Source organism: Aquarana catesbeiana, linkage group LG01 (assembly GCF_042186555.1).
Source record: "Aquarana catesbeiana isolate 2022-GZ linkage group LG01, ASM4218655v1, whole genome shotgun sequence".
In the NCBI taxonomy this organism is placed as follows: domain Eukaryota; kingdom Metazoa; phylum Chordata; class Amphibia; order Anura; family Ranidae; genus Aquarana; species Aquarana catesbeiana.
In genome coordinates this window covers 245476477-245495910 of record NC_133324.1, presented here as the reverse complement: position 1 = coordinate 245495910, position 19434 = coordinate 245476477, and the positions used below count along the sequence as shown (strand labels likewise).

General features: G+C 42.2%; 2 protein-coding genes across 3 annotated transcripts in view; one reads left to right on the top strand and one right to left on the bottom strand.

The window, feature by feature from the left end:
* The window catches only part of HIP1R (huntingtin interacting protein 1 related), a 244671-nt gene extending 233447 nt beyond the window's left edge, over positions 1-11224 (top strand). For both annotated transcript variants that reach the window (XM_073627456.1, XM_073627465.1), the window contains 6 exons: positions 3506-3606; positions 3721-3826; positions 6514-6637; positions 6711-6772; positions 7205-7399; positions 9315-11224. In XM_073627456.1, the coding sequence (XP_073483557.1) occupies positions 3506-3606; positions 3721-3826; positions 6514-6637; positions 6711-6772; positions 7205-7399; positions 9315-9362 (636 nt within the window). In that variant the 3' untranslated portion in view covers positions 9363-11224. The remainder of the gene's footprint in view (positions 1-3505; positions 3607-3720; positions 3827-6513; positions 6638-6710; positions 6773-7204; positions 7400-9314) is intronic.
* Positions 11225-15120: 3896 nt separating this feature from the next.
* The window catches only part of VPS37B (VPS37B subunit of ESCRT-I), a 48750-nt gene continuing 44436 nt past the window's right edge, over positions 15121-19434 (bottom strand). The window contains exon 4 of the mRNA XM_073627475.1: positions 15121-17550. Coding sequence (XP_073483576.1) covers positions 17050-17550 — 501 coding nt within the window. The 3' untranslated portion in view covers positions 15121-17049. The remainder of the gene's footprint in view (positions 17551-19434) is intronic.

The following is a 19434-nucleotide window of genomic DNA, read 5'->3' as shown; positions in this document are numbered from 1 at the left end:
CAAATAAAAAAAAAAAAAAACGGCAAAAACGCACCAAAAACGCTGCAAAATGGTGCACTTGCGTTTTTGATGCTTGTCCATTGAAATCCATTACATGCAAAACGCTGCTTTTTGCATGAAAAAAAGTCCCCGACCCTTTCCAAAAACGCAGAGATACAAAAAAGCATTGATGTGAACATGTTCCATAGGAACCCATGTTAAAAAATTCCCATGCATTTCTGCAAAATGCAAAATGCATCAAAAAACGCGCTAGTGTGAATGGAGCCTTAGAGTGCTTTCTTACTGTGTGGGGGACGGATGCACTTCAGGACGAGAGACATCTGTGTTCCTGATTAGCTGGAATCACAGATGTCTCTCTCTTCCTGTCTGACAGAAAGACGATCTGCCTTGTTTACATAGGCAGACCGTCCGTCTATCTCTTCAGCGAGTGATCGCGGGGAGGCCATCGCGGCTGCCAGACCCGCTGATTGGCTTCCGCTGTGTCCAATCACAGTGGGAGCGCGGCTCTGGTGGCATGCACGCAAGATTGAGATAAGATCACCTTTTATAGCAAATTACTGGAGAAAACCAGTTCATTGCAAGGGGTTCACATTCTTTTTCTGATCACTGTATACAGAGGTGGGCCTTCTTACATGGCGCCGCATACATCCACACCTGTGTTTGTGCCTTGTGCTCCACAGCATGCCTCCATATGGAGACCAAACTATTGCCTACAGCTCCAAGTCTCATTCTGATGTTCAGGAGCTTGAAAAATATGCTGTGATAGCCTTTGATTGACTATCACAGAAAATAGTAGCTGTAAAACCCTCCCCTGTACTTTCTCTTCTAGATAGAGAAAAAACTTAAATGAATCTTTTGCTCCTTACTAGAAGAGAAGAATTGAATCCAAAAAAAAAGGATGTGTAAACAAACAAAAAAAATGAAACTTGTTCGAACATGGCTTGATCTATGTTGGTGTTAGTATCCCTTAATTAGTGTCAACATGTTTAGGTAGGATTGAAAAAAAAGTTTTTTGTTTAGTGTTGGCGTCAGTGCCTTAGATAGATGAAGATAAAAAGAAAAAAAAATAAGCAAAATTGGCACTATTGTTTCTGGTCCCTTCTACAGGTACAAACAACAAATAACACATATACTGTATATGTGGGATTGCTGTGAATGTCAGGAGTAGAATTCATTTTCTGATTACTTTTTTTTTTTTTTGGTGGGTCATGGTACTGGCAAGAAATATACAGCTGAAATATATTTATTTTTCAATATTTTGGGACACTTTTACTTTTCTTTTCATAATAAAAATTTAGGAGATATCCATTAGCATTTATGACCAAATAAAATCCCAAAACCCAACAAAACAAGGTACAATTCATGTCGTAGATACACTAAGTAGTCGCAGTGATATGTACAGTTTTACCAACACATGCCAAAGTTGCAAAACTGGGTTCAGACTTTAAGATTTTTTTTTTTACCTTCCGTCATGTAGGGGTTAAAGGCCAACTTCATTTCAAACCCACTGCACATATTGTCCTAGGTAACATTCAAACCCAGGACCCAGTGCAGCAAGGCAAGATTGTTAACCACTTGGGCTGTCTGTGCTTTATACCTTTTTATAACATTCTGACATCTTAATTTTTACTTAAAGTGGATGTAAACCCGATTCATGAAATTTGAGCTGGGCACATATATTTGCAGTGTTTTTTTACCTCTTTTCAAAGCCCTAAGCCCTGTGGCTTTCTCCTGCTCCATTCTTAACCAGGCTGAATTTTGTGTCAGCGTGGGTGCTATAATGTCTCTGCCTATGTGGAGTGGGGGTGTATACCTTTCCTCCAATCCGCTGTCTTGGCTGTATGCCAAGAATCCACTACCAGTGCTGAACAGGAAAGAAAATCTATAACAGGATCTGCACTTTCTAAAGAATATATAAAGCTGAAGACAGCAGATATACATTTAAAACTTACGTAGGGAGATTTGTTTATCCCTGTGCATCATCTGAGGCTGTTCACTTCACTGGGTACAGGAGAGAGTGTACAACCACTTTAACCACTTACCGACCGCCGCACGACGATGTATGAACAAACTTTGAACGGGGATATCGTTATGGCAGCAGCTAGCTGCCATAACCCCGGTATCCCCGTTTTCGTGCGGCGGCCGGCTTTCAGATAAAAGTGGTCCCTGCGGTGGATTCACCGCGAGATCACTTTTATCGGTGGCGGGAGAGGGCCCTCCCGCCGCGATCCGGAGCCGTCGGTAGCGGCAGAGGCGATCGCATCTGTCTCCGTCCTGTGTCTGGAGACGAGTGAGGCTAAAATGGCGCCCACTCGTCTCCATGACACTGCTGGGCGGAAGCGATGTTAAAGGCACATTTTTTCAAATGTCATCTTTTTAAATTACTTCTTTTTTTTTTTTTTTTTTTTTTTTTTTTTTTATTGCATTTAGTGTAAATATGAGATCTGAGGTCTTTTTGTCCCCAGATCTCATATTTAAGAGGTCCTGTCATGCTTTTTTCTATTACAAGGGATGTTTACATTCCTTGTAATAGGAATAAAAGTGACACTTTTTTTTTTAAAAACAGTGTAAAAATAAATAAAATATTGTAAAATAAATAATAAAAATAAAAAAAAAATGTAAACCCCCCCCCATCCCGACGAGCTCGCGCGCAGAAGCAAACGCATACGCGAGTAGTGTGCGCATATGAAAATGGTGGTCAAACAACACATGTGAGGTATCGCCGCGACCGGTAGAGCAAGAGCAATAATTCTAGCTCTAGACCTCCTCTGTACTGCAAAATATGCAACCTGTAGATTTTTTTAAACGTCGCCTATGGAGATTTTTGAGGGTAAAAGTTTGACGCCATTCCACGAACGGGCGCAATTTTCAAGCGTGACATGTTGGGTATGAATTTACTTGGCGTAACATTATATTTCACAATATAAAAAAAAAATTGGGCTAACTTTACTGTTGTATTATTTTTTTATTCAAAAAAGTGAATTTTTTCCAAAAAAGTGCGCTACCGCTGCGCAAATACGGTGCAAAAAAAAAGTATTGCAACAACCGCCATTTTATTCTCTAGGGTGTTAAAGAAAAACCATATATAATGTTTGGGGGTTCTAAGTAATTTTCTAGCAAAAAATACCTGTTTTAAACCTGTAAACACCTAAAATCCAAAATGAGGCTGGTCCTTAAGTGGTTAAGTAATTTTCAAAATAGTGATGTATAAATACAACTGATACATACAGTATACAGTGTGTAACTAGAATAAAGCTACAGATTACATTGTAATTGATGTGTGGGGGATTACAGTGTGTCTAGTATCTAATCTGTAATATTGGGACATTGTTGTTTTGAAGCTAATCCTATATATAGATTTGAGTTTGTAGTTTTATGTTTTATCAAGTATTGATGAACTACCGTATGTGCACAGAAGTATGAGAAAAATATTGAGAGGTCTCATTTGAGACCATGCTGACTTTATTTCCAAGAGCTTACTGTCCCTTTCATATCTATTGTTCAGGGAGCAGCAACAACACAGGAATTTTATGCCAAGAACTCGCGCTGGACGGAAGGACTAATATCTGCATCAAAGGCTGTGGGATGGGGAGCCACGCAGCTAGTGTAATAATCTACGACATTAATAACACTTCATTTCTGTCTTCGAATACTATAGGGGATACACTGGGTTAGGTGACAATCAACTAATGTGATTTTTTTTTTTTTTTTTTTTTTTAGGGAATCCGCAGACAATGTTGTTCTTCATAAAGGCAAATTTGAAGAACTTATTGTTGGATCCCATGAAATTGCTGCCAGTACAGCACAACTGGTGGCTGCATCAAAGGTAAGACAAGCCAGTGGTGTCCAATTATTTATCTTCCTGGGCTGCATTGGAAGAAGAGGAATTATCTTGGGTCACACATAAAATACTCTTAACAATAAATCTGTGTACACAAGATCCAAATATCGGCCAGTTCAGCAGAAACTGGCCAACATTCAGTACGCGTGTACAGTTGTCTGTCCGACAGAAGCCAGTTCTGAGAATTGGCATGCTGGAAAACCAGCAGCTGAAATTGCGCTGGCAGCCGATGGCTGCGAGCTCTAATCAGTTTGTTTTGGCGTGGGACTGCTCTACAGCCTTCACTTTTCCTGGAATATTTGAGGCTGGTTCTGAACACCTCCCAAGCAAAGTTTTTCTTTCCAAAAAAGCAAATTCTCTCAGTGCCCACGCTCAAGATTGAGATCAAAGAGACATCCTAAAATAACTTGCTCCATGAAAGTTCTAGGCCTTATGGTAGCCACCTCAGAGGCTGTACTATTCACCCTATTTCATTTGAGACTTCTCTAACACAACAACTTGTTAACCTGGGACAAGCAGGAGGTCTTGCTAGTCTTTCAGACTCGAGAGGTCTGTTTCAGTCCCTCATGATCCAGGGAACATGGTCACTTGTGGAAGCCAAGCTTCCCACCAACATCCTAGAGCTCAGAGCAATACAAATGGCTCTGCAACACTGGACCTGGTTCTGCAAGGACACCCAATCAAGGTGTCCGACAATGCAAAGGCTGTGGCACTAATCAAACATCAAGGGGGCACCAGAGTACATGCAGCCTTGAAGGAAGCAAGCCAGATAATCTCAAGGACAGAAACTCGCTGTCCTGTGATATCTGCGGTCCACATCCCAGAAGTGGAAAGCGGACTTCAGCCACTATCTGGATAAAGGTGATTGGGTCCTTCACCCAGATATCTTCATTCAGGTATGTCAGAACTGTGGAACTCTGGATGTAGATATCCTAGCCTCCAGATTTGAAAATAACAATTTTACCCCTGTTGGTGGCCTAGGGCCAAGGATCTTCTGGCATTTGCTTTGAATGTCTTGAAAATTCCCTGGTCTCAGTTCAGACTAATCTTTGCCTTTCCCTCAATGCAAGTTCTACTCCCTCAAAAAGTAGAGCAAGAGAGGAAGAAGGTGATTCTGAATGCACCAAACTGGTCCAGAACATCCTGGTACATGGACCTACTCAGACTTTTAGCAGACAACTTCCAGTCTCATCCCAGCAGGCCAGATCTGCTGTCTTTTTGTCCCACTATTCATTATGCTTCTCGGTCTCTGGCTTTAGCGGCATAGGTATTGAAGCCAGGTCTGAGATAGAGGAAATCTGAGTTTATTTCTACCTTGCTGAAAGCAAAAAAAAGGCACTCAACAGAAAGATCTACTCTCTTACCTGCAAATCCTTCTTTGCGTGCTATAAACACAGGCAATTTAAGCCCAGAAATTATTCTTGTGCCTCACATTCTGGCCTTTCTACAATCCGGTATTGACCAGGACTTGGCCTTGTGCACTCTGAAAGCACAGGTCTTGACCTTTTCCATTTCTTTTGTAAGACCTCTGCTTTTGCGCATCCTTGTAAAAACCTATATTCAAAATGTGTCTCGCATCGAGCCCCCCTTGCACCTGTTCTACCTTGGGGACTCAACTTGGTTGTCTTTCACCCTACAGAAACCATCCTTTGAACCCATCAGGGATATCCCCTAAATTACCTCCCCCACAAAGTGGCCTTTTTGGTTGCTATCGCGTCTGTCAGTTGTGTCTGAGTTGGTGGTTCTCTTGTAAGGAGTTGTTCCCCCATACTTCACAATTTTGACTTGCCTGTAAATTCCATATTTTGGAGTACAGTACAGGACACAGGCCACCCACCTTTCCATTCCTTGGTTACTCTGCAATATTTGCTACAAAACTGAGGGCTCACAAAGTGGGTTGGGTTATAGAAGAGGTTTCCAAGGGGTGTGCCCTTATAAGCTTTGCAAGCTTATATCACAGGGTTTATAAATACTTTGCCCATGTCCTGTACTTTACTGCAAGATATGGAATTCACTGGTAAATCAAAGTTCCTCTTTTTCACTTGCCTGTACATTCCAAATCTTGGAGTACAGGACACTGGCCACCCTCCCTTCCATTCCTGTGTTACTCTGCATTGCTTACTTAAAAACTGAGGACTTGTGGAATGGTGTAGGGGGATGCCCAGGGGGCGTTTAAAAACGTTGCCATTGTCCAGTCACCTGAAGGTACCAGCCTATAACCCAAGGTCTATGAATATCAAGCCTGCGTCCTGTACTGTACAATTAAGATAAAAAGAATTCTGACTTGCTTGTTAATTTCTTATCAGTACAGGACACAGCCAGCCTCCCATCTGTTCTTGTGTTACTCTTCATTGCTTGTACAAAAAAAAATGAGGACTCATTGAATGGGGAAGGGTTATAGGGGGTGTATCCTCAAAAGCTTTGCCAGTGTCCAATAACCTGGAGGTACCAGCCTATAACCCAAGGTCTTTGAATATAAAGTCTGTGTCCTGTACTGTACTCCAAGATATAGACTTGCATATAAGTCAAAATTCTGCGGTATTACAGTAATAACTTACAGGCTAGGTGAAGTATTTTTGATTAAACCTAAATCGCCCTGTGTTATCTGGAATGATTCAGCACAAATTCCTTACAATTGTTTTTAAAGCTTTGTATGTATTGTATCACTATAGGTGAAGGCAGATAGCAACAGCAAGAACCTGTCTAAACTGCAGCAGTGCTCCCGCCACGTGAATGATATGGCAGCCAATGTAATGGCCTCTACAAAGTCAGGCCGAGAACAGATTGAAGATAAAGGTTTGTTTACTAGAGAGTGACTAATAAGGTGCTTCCAGCAATTAAAATCTGAGTAATAACATGTTTCCTGCAGATACCATGGACTTCTCTGGAATGTCTCTAATTAAGCTAAAGAAAGAAGAAATGGAAACCCAGGTAAAACATAACTGTTTGTCTTTGTTATCTTTTCTGTGAAAGACTGGCCAGGCTTTTATCAAATTTTATCTGCGTAACCTGACATTGTAAAAATGAAAATCTAATTTAAAACTTCCAGATGCTTCAGGATGGAATATTTTTCTACACAGTGTAGTGTAAATGGTATTGTTATTATTTTTTTTTTTTTTATTTCATGTAACAACGAAAGAAGGATGTTTCAGATAGTCCATTGTTTTGCCTTGTGTTCCTTTCCATACTGTCCTACACACCTATAGATCCAGCATTGTATGACCAGCTAGTTGTTGGGGTCACTGTGCATTTGGTGCTACAAAGTACAGTACCTAAATTGGCCTATGTGGGGACCATTTTAGCTTTTCACAAATTAAGAACAGCTTTTGACGTTTAAATACTGTGTTTTTAATCTTACTCCAGGTTAAAGTCCTTGAGTTGGAAAACATGCTGCAGAATGAAAGGATACGACTTGGGGAGTTGAGGAGGAAGCACTATGCCCTGGCAGGAGTGTATGATGAAACAGATGAAGCAGTAAAACCAATGCAGAAACCTGGAATTCTGAAGAAGCCTCAACTGCCGCAAAAACCCAACATTCCGCCCAAGGGAGATTACAAGGTATGGTGTACCACAATAGTAGGCTGTATTTCTGAAGTGTTACTCTCACTGTCACTGTGTTGCCGTTGCATCTGAAACTCCCCTTCACTATTACATGCACATTTTATGGCAGATATTTTCCCTATATAAAGCAGTAATGGCTAATTGTTTTTAATTCTAGCCTTTTTGCAGTGTTTTGCAGAACGACTTCAGTATGTTTTGGATTGTTGTGATTCCAAAAAAAGAAGTACATAGATATGCAAAAATATAAATATATATTTTTTTACAGTAATACCTTGGATTACGAGCATAATTCGTTCCAGAAGAATGCTTGTAACCCAGAGCACTCGTATATCAAAGCGAGTTTCCCCATGGGACATAATGGAGACTCAGATAATCCGTTTCACAGCCACTGCTGGTCTATGCAGTATTGCATGTGGCCAGGGTAGCAGGGGCGCCGGAGACGATCGGAGACCACTCAGAGAAACTGGGGAACGGAGTGTTTCCGAGCGTCTCAGAGCTTCACCGGCGCCCCCGAACCTCTGGCCAAATGCGGTACTGCACCCCCAGCGGCTTGAATCCTGCTAGTCTTGTGAGAACGCTCGCAAAACAAGTCAGCATTTAAAAAAAAAAATAGCTTGTATTGCGACACGCTCGTAAACTGCGTTACTCGCAATTCAAGGTTCCACTATAGTAGGGAAGCTTTAGGCAGGTATTAAGAATGCTTTCAAAAATATGTGTGTGTTGTTTATTTTTTTAGTAATTAACAAAATAAAAAGTAAATGGGAAAAAAAGAGAAATTCAAATCAATATTTGGTGTGACCACCCTTTGCCTTAAAAACGGCATTGGTTCTTCTAGGTACACTTGCACACAGTTTTTGAAGGCACTCGGCAGGTAGGATGTTCCAGACATGGAGAACTAACCACAGATCTTCTGTGGATGTAGGCTGCCTCAAATCCTTCTGTCTTTTAGTGTAATCCGAGACAGACTCCATGTTGAGAGCAGGGCTGTGTGTGGGCGAAACCATCACTTCCAGGACTCCTTCCTGTTCTTTACACTGAAGATAGTTCCTAAAGTGGTTTTGAAGGCTCAAGGTTTTTTTTGACCTTCATGCATTCTATGCATGAAGGTCAAAAAAAAAAAAAAAAAACCCTTCTGTGTGCATTCGCCCCGCCCTCAATACTCAGCTGAGCTCCCTCTGGATCCAGCAATGTGCATGAGAGATGAGCTTCTCCTGGGTTTCTCATTCCTTATTGGCGGAGACAGCAGTGGGAGCCATTGGCTGAGCCAATGAGGGGAGAGCTGGGGGCGAGGCCGAGCCACGACGCTGTGTGTCTTATGGACACACAAAGCGGGGCTCAAGAGTAAGCACACACCAGTGCCCCATGAGCAAGCGGATTGTTATTGGGGGCACTGGACGTAGAGGAGCAGCCCAGAGTGCCAGCAGGGACCCGAGAAGAGCAGGTTCAAGGCTGCTCTGTGTAAAACCATAACACAGAGCAGATAAGTATAACACGTTTGTGGTTTTTAATGTCACTTTAATGACATTGGCTGTATGTTTGGGGTCATTGTTCTGCTGCAGAATAAATTTGGGGCCAATCCCACACCTCCCTGATAGTATGGCATGATTGATGAGTAAAAGAATTGATGCTGGTTTAAAGCCAAAGCATTTTTACTTTACAGCATTTCTTCATGCCTGCCTAAAACTTTTGCACAGTACTGTCTGTGTATGTAGACACTAGTTACAAAGTTTGGAATAGGTTCTGTTTATTTTGTTTTGTGAAATCCATGTAGCAAATCACTCGGCCCATAGCTGGATTAGACGAAAAAGACATTCTATTGTGCTTTAAACTGCTTTTCTGGCTGTGACTGTAGGGATGGGGATGAAACAAACATGTCACATGTGATCTTGATTTTTGCTTTTTTTTTTTCTAGATTGATAAAGATGATGGTGTCTATCAAGCAAACCTCATAAACTTCTAGCCTGTTACTGAGTACTGTGCGGAGAAAAGATGTGCATTTTCTGCTCACCATGCAGTGTGAACATCATCACATGATCCCTGGAATGTGCAGGAAATACTGTACTGCTGGCACTTTCTAGCCATTACATCTGTGTTCTATACAGATAGTTGCTCTGGGTGGTGGTTGGGTTTGCTTTTTCCCCACTCAGCTGCTTATTTATATTAGAAAGAAGAGCAGATGTTTTATTTGGTTTTATTTTATTGTAGTGTGTTACATGTTCTTAGAGAGCCAGTCAAGATTGGGCTTAAGAGAAAATTTAGACACAGCCTTAAATTATTATCATTGTGCAAGAATTATACAGTACTTGCCCCCTTATTTACCTTATCCTTAGTTGTCAGAGTCCCTCTTTTCAGCTTACATCAGGGAGTCAAAAGTTTGTCAGTTCTTGTCTCTCGGCTAACTGATCTCCATTATTGTTTCCAAGCTCCGGTATCCTGTGTGTTCGGTCATGCAGCTGACAGTAAGCCCACAGCCAGACTTAATGTGACCTTGCACCTCAGGCTCTGAAGCAGAATTATCAGAGGTAAAGTGTAAATAAGAAGGCAAATATAAATCCTTCATGACCATTTCTATGCTATTATAATAGCTAAAGACTGAATATTCAGATTCTCTTTTAAGCCTAGCTGTGATTGTTTCTCTTTATAAGCTGCCCTTACACCAGCTAGAGCGTCCTTGGTTCTGATATGTTAGAGTAGCAATTTTTAACCAATAACTGGGTAACACAAGGCCTTCCTAAACAATATGTTCAGTTTATATCCGATAGGGTTGCCCTTAGACTACATAATTAATGTTAAGTTTTGCTTATCTAGCAGGTCAAATTTAGGAAAAATACCTGGTGATTGGTCAGCTTTAGGACAGCAGCGTAAGCCATCAATTTCCGTTTAATGTGTCAAGGTTGGCCCAGCCATTTGTTGTGCAGTGACATCAGCCTGTAGAAAGGAAGGTGCAGGACTATGTGACAAATTGGGAATTCCAAGAGCTGGCAATGGGATGGGGTATACGCAAAGACCTATTCCACCACAACCTCTGTTGTGAATCAACAAATAATCCAAATGTGAGCTGTAAAGTTACAAAATAGAGACTACTGTTATGTGTAGATGTTTAAATTCAAATGATTGTGTATATACATTAAATAAAAAAAATCTATCTTTTAATTGTTTTTATTTTGCATTATGAGTGGTGGAGGGAGATGGAGAGAACAATGCAATACCACCAGTGGTTGGCAGCTCCACCAACAATTAAGTTTTCCAGTTCCTAGTCTTCCACTGCTTCTAGAATGCATTGCAATCACTGCTGATGGCTGTAACTGTAAGGATAAAATATTTCTAGTATGACACATTTGATCTATAATGTTCTGTCTTGCCTTTTTTTTTTTTTTGTAATCTTTTCTTTGTGCAGCTTTCAAAACAGGAGAGTGTAATACTCACATTTTATTTATTTACCTAGACATTTTCTATTCTGAACTGGGTACACTTGTTTCTACTTTTATCCGAGAGACAGTGACTTCATTCTCTAAGATTTCAATGCACGTGATCTTTTTATATACCTTTTTATGCTACATAGAGAATCGCACAAGGGCACAACTTCATGGCTAGCAATCTCACCAGACAAGTTCTTTTTACTTTTTAGGTATACAGACACAGAGCAGAATGTATTTTGGTCTTTTGTTGAAGTATTGCCTTTTTAATTGCCCACCAGGACATAGATTTATCATTTTAGTTTTCATACATCAGCTTTGTTCTATGTTGCATATATCTTGGGTTTTGTATCTTTGTAAATGTTAAAAAAAAAAAAAAGCAATAAAATTATGTGAATAGCTTTAAGTGGTCCTTGTTTTTGGTGCATATAAAGTGCCTCTTGCGCTTTGTGTGAAATTACAAGTGATGCTCCAGTTATTTTTTACATTATGATGAATGAGGTGACCCTGATCACCTTTTATCCAGGGAGGAGACCCTGGATGTGGTAAGAACAAATCAGGAATTAAATTTGTAATTCCGAGCTGCAAAGGTATATACATCTTAAAAGTGATTGTAAAGGTTGTGTTTTTTTTTTTTTTTTTTTTTAAACGACAAAAACATGTTATACTTGCCTCCTCTGTGCTAAGATTTTGCACAGAGCAACCCTTTCTGGCCCATCCTCTTCATCGGGTGCCCCCCACGGGGAGCAGCTTTCTATGGGGGCACCTGTGCGAGCATGCTCACGAGTCCTGCTGCTGCACCCATTGACACAGACGGCAGGACTATGCCCTGCCCCCATGTCACTGGATTTGATTGACAGTAGCAGGAGCCAATAGCTTCTGCTGCTATCAATTTATCTAATGAGGACAGAGACAGCAGCTGGGCTCGTGCTTGTTGCTTGCACAAACTGGTTCAGGTAAGAAAAAGGAGCTGCAGCACAGGTGGTTTTTCACCTGAATGCATTCAGGTGAAAAACCTTGAGACTTTACAACCCCTTTAAGGTAATAAAAATGGATCAACAAAATTTGGCAGTTATAAATGTGTATTTTTGTGTTAATTTAGCATCAAAGCAAGAAACCTGCAGTGGACATGTTTGGTAATGTATTCCCAATCCAGTAGAAAAGAAGGCAGTAAATACGCCTGTTAGTATCTCCAGATCAGCATCTCCCGTCAGTGATAGCTGGATTGTATGGACACTACATAGGGATAATTCCCATCTTCCACCGGTATGATTAAAACATATGAACATACTGGCTCCTTCCCATCTTACTCAGTGATCAGGCACCCATAAAGATGTATAGCAATGAAGGAAAAAAGAATGTATACACTGCAAGGTTTATTCATAAAATCCAAAGATATTACACTTACACCAAAAAACTTTAAAACATGCAGAGAAATGCTGCCTTGGCGTGCAAACAATGATCACCAGGTCAAGGAGACACATTGTTTTTTGGTGGCGTTTCTCTGTGCGATTGGTCAATGACATTCCCCCAGCGTACTCTACTTAATGCAAGACAGTGTATTGAATAAGACACAGGTGCTTTGTGCCCCACTGTACATGCCTTTACCTTATTTCATAGTGGCGCTCACATGACTGCCCGCCACTCTCCTCCTGGCTAATGCCAGCAGGGGATGCTCAGCCGCTGTAGTTATCAGATCAGGAGAGCGGCAGCTAGTCACGTGAGCGCCACTATAAAATAAAGGTATACAGCTACATTGACGGTGGATTGGAGTACGGTAATTTTAACTGCTTTAAGTAGAGTACACTGGCAGGGCTCTTTCAGGAGAAAAGTGATGTGTGCACTGGAGTTGCAATCTGGTTCCCCAGTATGCTGTTACAGCCATGGGTCATTCTATCTGGACTGTTTAGCATTTTTTTTTTTTTTTTCCAGAAAAATAACTGAATAAATGGAGGTCAGGAGGGACAGAGCTGGGAATTGTAAGAAGATCTAGCTGCTGTGTTCCCCAATCAATTTCAGTTATCCTGGTGTCATTCCTCATGTCTGGATAAGGCTAGGATTACATATGAATTGGATGCAGATTTCTCTGCATCTAATTCACATGATAGGTAAGTGTGACCAGCTCTCAATGGAGCTGGTTCACACATGTCCAGGGCAGCTGTTGCTATCTGGATTGAAAAAGGGTTCAGTGTGATTTTGGGGCTGGTTCAGGTGCGACTTCAGGCTAAAATTCAGACCTGAACTAGTATACAGGAACACATCAGACCCAAACCTACAGCCGCAGATGTGTAAACCCAGCCTGGGTCTGCAGACACACAGAGGAAGCTGGCCATGCACCTGCATTGTGTACTGAATAGAATGCATAATTAAAAAAAAATTACAATGGACTGGAATACATAACACATGGATATATCCCTTCTCTTTTGTTGTTTTTAATAACCTTGTGTTAGATCAAACGTGGTAAAATGTCAGTAATAACCTAACCTTAATTAACGAGGGTGTGTGCAGAATAAACAGTGTAAAGGTCCTCGTATGTTCTGCCTACAAGCTTAATTTAGCCAAAAGAAGGAACCATGATGTGTGTGAAAAAAATAAATAAATCAATCAATAAATAAATCATTACACACTAAATAAAATCCACTCATACATCCATTATATATTCTTATAGCTGACCTCTGGGAAATTTAAAAATGATCCTTTGCACTGGGGCTTCCAGTGATGATTGGCTTATTGGGCATTTCTCAAATTTTTTGATTGAAAACCATGGGCAGTATTTGTGATGCATCGTGGAGTGGAATCAAATCGTTGACAAGATAATCGTGAAACCAGTGAAGATGCGCACCTCGAATGGAGATGTCCGAGCTTAAAAGGGGATGAAATATCATGGATCCGGATGGATTGTTATGATTTTATCACAACTGTAATAGACTTTTACTTTTTTTTTTTTTATGAAAACGCATTAAGAGAAGTACCAAGCAAGCTGTATAATCTTGCTATGGTAAAAAGAAAGACAAAGCCAGCAAGAGTACAGAAAGTTTACAATCCCTCAAGATTTTATTGTTGTCGGGGTCCTATTGGGGAGATGTTCTCACCTCCTGTTCTGACAGTCAAAATAGAATACCTCCCAAACAAGGAGAAAGATAGTGAGGTATACAGCAAACAAAACGACATTTCCTGCTGAACAGTGAATTGCTGATCAGCAGCAGACAAAATGCAGATTGCAGCCATTTATAACAAATATGATTGTCCACTTCTCTTCCCTGATCCTTGTTGTCTTGGCACTGTAGAAAGACTCTCTGGCACTGCAGGAGGGTATATACACTCCTCCCAGCCTTGTGTGCTCTCTGCAGCTGTCCTCCATCTGTCTACAAATCCTGAAAGCTGTAAGGCCCCTTTCACACTGGGGCGGTGGGGGCGTCGGCAGTAAAACAGCGCTATTTTTAGCGCTGTTTTACCGTCGTTTTTGCGGCTGTATTCGGCCGCTAGCGGTGCGGTTTTAACCCCCGCTGGCGGCCAAAAAAGGGTTAAATCCGCTCGTACAGCGAGGCTAAAGCCGCGGTATTACTGTGGTATAGCCGCGCTGTCCCATTGATTTCAATGGGCAGGAGCGGTGAATACACCGCTCCAAAGAAGCGGTTGGCAGGACTTTTTTTACCGTCCTGCCAGCGCACCGCTTCAGTGTGAAAGCCCTCGGGCTTTCACACTGAACAAACAGCGGAGGCTGTTTAGGGGCGGTTTGCAGGTGCTATTTTTAGCGCAATACCGCCTGCAAACCGCCCCAGTGTGAAAGGGGCCTAAGTGAAGAAAAGAAAATTGCAAAAATTGTCTAGCCACACAAGATAAAATTCCCATAGAATTGAGAATGAACATGAGATTCAACGGAAACGTGTATTAAAAAAAAAGTGCTGTTCCTTAAGAGAAAAAAAATGCTTTCTGAAAATAAACCATAAAATTCTATGCTGTAATAATATTATACAGGGTTTACATAGCACCAACAGTTTGCACAGCGCTTAACAAAATGAAGGCAGACATTACAATTTGGTACAAGAGGAATCAGAGGGCACTGCTCGCTACAGCTTACAATATCTGCAAAAGGCATCATTTTTATAAACTGTATGACTGGATTGATGCTAATAATAAGCTTGGAAATGATCACAGATGGCGTTTGTGACCCTGGACAATAAAAGGGTATGTTTCCTAAATATCAATTTAAGAATCTCAGAACTGTCAATTATATCGGCGCTCAAAGTGATTTCCCATCCCCCAAGCTACTTGAGATATACATATAAAAGAACATCCATGTCCAAAATTTGTAATTTATTGAAAATATCAAGGTAAATTAACAACCGTATTAGTTATGACAACAAGTAAACCTTTACAGAATCTTTACATTATAAACATGTCCTATAGTAGTGTCTGCATGGAGTAATTGGAGTCTCTAGTACTAAAACATGCTCTTGAAGTCTCCTCTATAGTGGACACCACAACCCTTTTTTGGTTTTAAGGTAGGTAGTGCATATGTGGTATAACTGATGTGCCACGCGTAATGCCAAAACATTTCAATGAAAAATAGCTAGGCTATGTCTCTAGCTATTAGAAGGGTTCTGGAGGCTTCAGGGAAACTTTGGATGACCAAGTTATTACAGCAGTCTTCCCATCGTAAGTGTGAGCTCAATAAGCATTTGTTTAAAAGGATAAATTCATCTTTGTAAAAAAAAATAAATAAATAAAATAAATGCACATCTTTTTGTAGGGGGAAAAAAAAGTGCATTTATTAAAAAAAAAATTAATAGAAGCCTGCAAAGCATTGTACCTGTGATCAACAGTTACATGTTGCACCCAGTTTCAAAAGGTGAATTTATCCTTTAATTCTGCTCACATTCGGTCTCTTATCCAGGGATTATTATAAACATGAATACTATTGTACAAATGTTTTGAAAGAAACATGTTGGAAATGAACATGATTTGGTGTGAAATAAACCTACAATGCAAGAAAAGAAACCCAATGATAGAAGCTGGTATAAAAAGCTTTTTTTTTTTTAAACCACCTGGAATTGAGCTATGGTGGGCACAGTTTTACAGAAGGCTATGCTGCATCTGTAGTGCACTGAAAAACAAAAACATCTGATCGCAAAGCTCACTTTTGCCACAACCAATTTTAAAGTCCAGTCTGTTAATATATGGCTTTACCCTACTTAAAACTATTTAAATGTGGCACTTAATCCTAGTGTGCTGCCACTGGAAAGCAAAAGAAATAAAATGCCAACATTAACTACATATTAAGATTGGCCAGCTTTAAGGAAAAGGCCAAACTTTATGACAGTTGCATAAATAAAATGGCAGATTTTGAAAGTTACTAAATAAACCCAATTCTATTTTACACTTCTGGAGGTTGCAATATAGCAAAAGATGCTAATTTACAACAGAAAAAAGCCCTTACTGGCAATCAAAGCTAAGCAAAGGGCAAAAAAAAAAACCTGCAGTCTTTTTCTTCATAGTCCAGGAGTAAGCAGTTAGTCTAAGGCACATCAAAGCCACGTGCATAAGTCCATAAAAATGCATTGCTGTCACAGGAAAAAAAAAAAGTTCATCCGCTCAATTTGCATTTAGTCTGCACATAACAGATTTTAGTAACATTCTAATCCCTGAATAATCCTGTTAATGTCCTAACGTTAGGGTGGTTACGGTACAAGACACTGAGAATCACAGGTATAAGACATGCAGTGCAATCCTCATTGTTCAGCACTCTGCTGGAACCTCGTGACAGGAGGTCGCTGGAAACCTGAGGAGTTTGGCAATGGACCAGTGCATTTTTTTTTGTTGCCATCTAATCTCATGCACTGCCAGCTGATTAACATTACCAATGGCTGCAGCACAACAGAACTATTCATTCCAATGCAGCATTCACATGTATAACTTCAGCATTGATAACAAAAAAAATAAAGCAACACAGTGGTGCAGCAATTGTGTCACTCCGTTTGTACATCTGCTTCACAACCTAAACCTATGAAATCAGACTTTGAAACCAAACCCCATAAAGCATTAATTCAAAAGTGAGAAAGTCTGTCTTTTGAATGGGGAAAAGCATGAGTGCCTAGTCTTTGAAAAGAAACCACTGTCCTGCGGATTGCTGCATGGTCCAATATGTGCATGTTTCATACGTTACCAGCTCACGGAACTGAGGAAACTGGGAGCACCAATGTTTAAATGAGGCGCAATGAGACTGGATTACTATAAAATGAAACCAGGGTTGGGAGGGAGACGCTGATGTGGTCTTTGAGGAAGAGCTGGAGGATACTGAGGTGCAAATGGATTAGGGTAACCAGGCTGTGGCATCTGAGCTACAGGTGGATAGCCAACTCTTGGAGGGATGGGGGGAGTTGGAGATGCTGCATACGGGAGCCCAGGGCCAGGCTGTTGTGCAGCCATTGCAAAAGGAGTTGGGTACATTCCAGCTTGAGCAGATGGGGGAGGTGGGACAGCTCTTCTTGGGACAACAGCTGGTGGGGTACTGAAACCTGATGGGTAGGATGCTGGAGGTGCCTGGACATTCTCCAAGGGCTTCGGCTGTGCAAGTACAGAAACCTGCGGGAGTCTCTGTCCTTTTAGCACCATTTCTTGCAGTTTCTCAATTTTTACACGTCTTAAATGTGCTAATTTGCGCTTTGATAAATATTCATCGATGAAAGAATCCTGCTGTACGCCACCTTCAAGAAAACTTTCCGCCATGTTCTGTACAAGAAAAAGGAAACGTTAGCACTAGCTGGTTTACGCTTACATACAGGTTTATAACAAATGACCACAAATGAACCTGTGCTCCTTCCACCCATCTCTCGCTTGTATTCACACATTGGAGCCCATTATGTGAACCCTGGTGCTGCAAAGTCAAATGTTTTTTAGGGCCCTTTAATGTGGGCTTTGTCCACTCCGTTCAGCAGGGGATCATTGAGCAGTTCGCCAAACTGCAAAAATGAATAAATAAAGGGGCATGAAGAACCTCAGCCAAAAACTGAACTGTGGGGTTAATTTACTAAAACTGGACAGTGCAAAATCTAATGCATGTGTACATGGCAGCCAATCCGCTTCTAACTTCAGCTTGTTCAATTAAGCTTTGCCAAAAATAAATAAATAAATAAAATAAAACACACATGGAAGCCGATTAGTTACTATGCACAGCTGCACCACCATATTTTGCACTCGCCAGTTTTAGTAAATCAACCCCTGTATGTATCCTCACAATTACAGGGTGATGCCTTCATGTTTAAATACAATGATCTATAGCAGGAATCACCAAATAGCAGACCGTTGTCCATACCCAGAGTGAGAGTGACAGTTCTGTCCAGCCGCAGCCACCACTTATAAGCCGTGAGAGCTCCTAAGTCTCTGGTCCAGCCGCCGCTTTCATCATCACAACTGCCAGGGGCAGGATGTGCTGCAGATTGGGATGGAGAGAGGGTGTCTTTTCAAACAAGTGGGTAATCACCCGCTTGTTAACATTGTAAGTTGGGAAGCTCCCACCCTCAGCCCAGATCTGCAGCTCCTCCTGCCCCCACCTGCGGTAAGGAGGACAGTGGCGGCCGGGCTGTAGACTTGGGAGAGCTCACACAGCTGATAAGTGCCTCTATCCTGCCAATGGTGGGACAGTGCAGTCGGGAGGATTACACTGAAAAGGGGCACTGTGGCATAAAGGTGAACTGAGGACACCGTGGGCTGCTTTAAAGGGGAGTGTGATGTAAAGGGGGAGGGGGGGGGGGAGTGCGATGTAAAGGGGGAGGGGGGGAGGGAGTGCGATGTAAAGGGGGAGGGGGGGGGGGAGTGCGATGTAGAGGGGGAGGGGGAGTGCGATGTAAAGGGGGAGGGGGGGGGAGGGAGTGCGATGTAAAGGGGGAGGGGGGGGGAGAGGGAGTGCGATGTAAAGGGGGAGGGGGGGGAGAGGGAGTGCGATGTAAAGGGGGAGGGGGGGAGGGAGTGCGATGTAAAGGGGGACGGACGGAGTGCGATGTAAAGGGGGGAGGGGGGGGGGCGGACGGAGTGCGATGTAAAGGGGGGGGGGACAGAGTGCGATGTAAAGGGGGGGGGGACAGAGTGCGATGTAAAGGGGGGGGGACAGAGTGCGATGTAAAGGGGGGGGGGGACAGAGTGCGATGTAAAGGGGGGGGGGGACAGAGTGCGATGTAAAGGGGGGGGGGGGGACAGAGTGCGATGTAAAGGGGGGGGGGACAGAGTGCGATGTAAAGGGGGGGGGGGACAGAGTGTGATGTAAAGGGGGGGGGGGACAGAGTGTGATGTAAAGGGGGGGGGGACAGAGTGTGATGTAAAGGGGGGGGGGGGGACAGAGTGTGATGTAAAGGGGGGGGGACAGAGTGTGATGTAAAGGGGGGGGGACAGAGTGTGATGTAAAGGGGGGGGGACAGAGTGTGATGTAAAGGGGGGGGGACAGAGTGTGATGTAAAGGGGGGGGGGGACAGAGTGTGATGTAAAGGGGGGGGGACAGAGTGTGATGTAAAGGGGGGGGGACAGAGTGTGATGTAAAGGGGGGGGGGGGACAGAGTGTGATGTAAAGGGGGGGGGACAGAGTGTGATGTAAAGGGGGGGGGGACAGAGTGTGATGTAAAG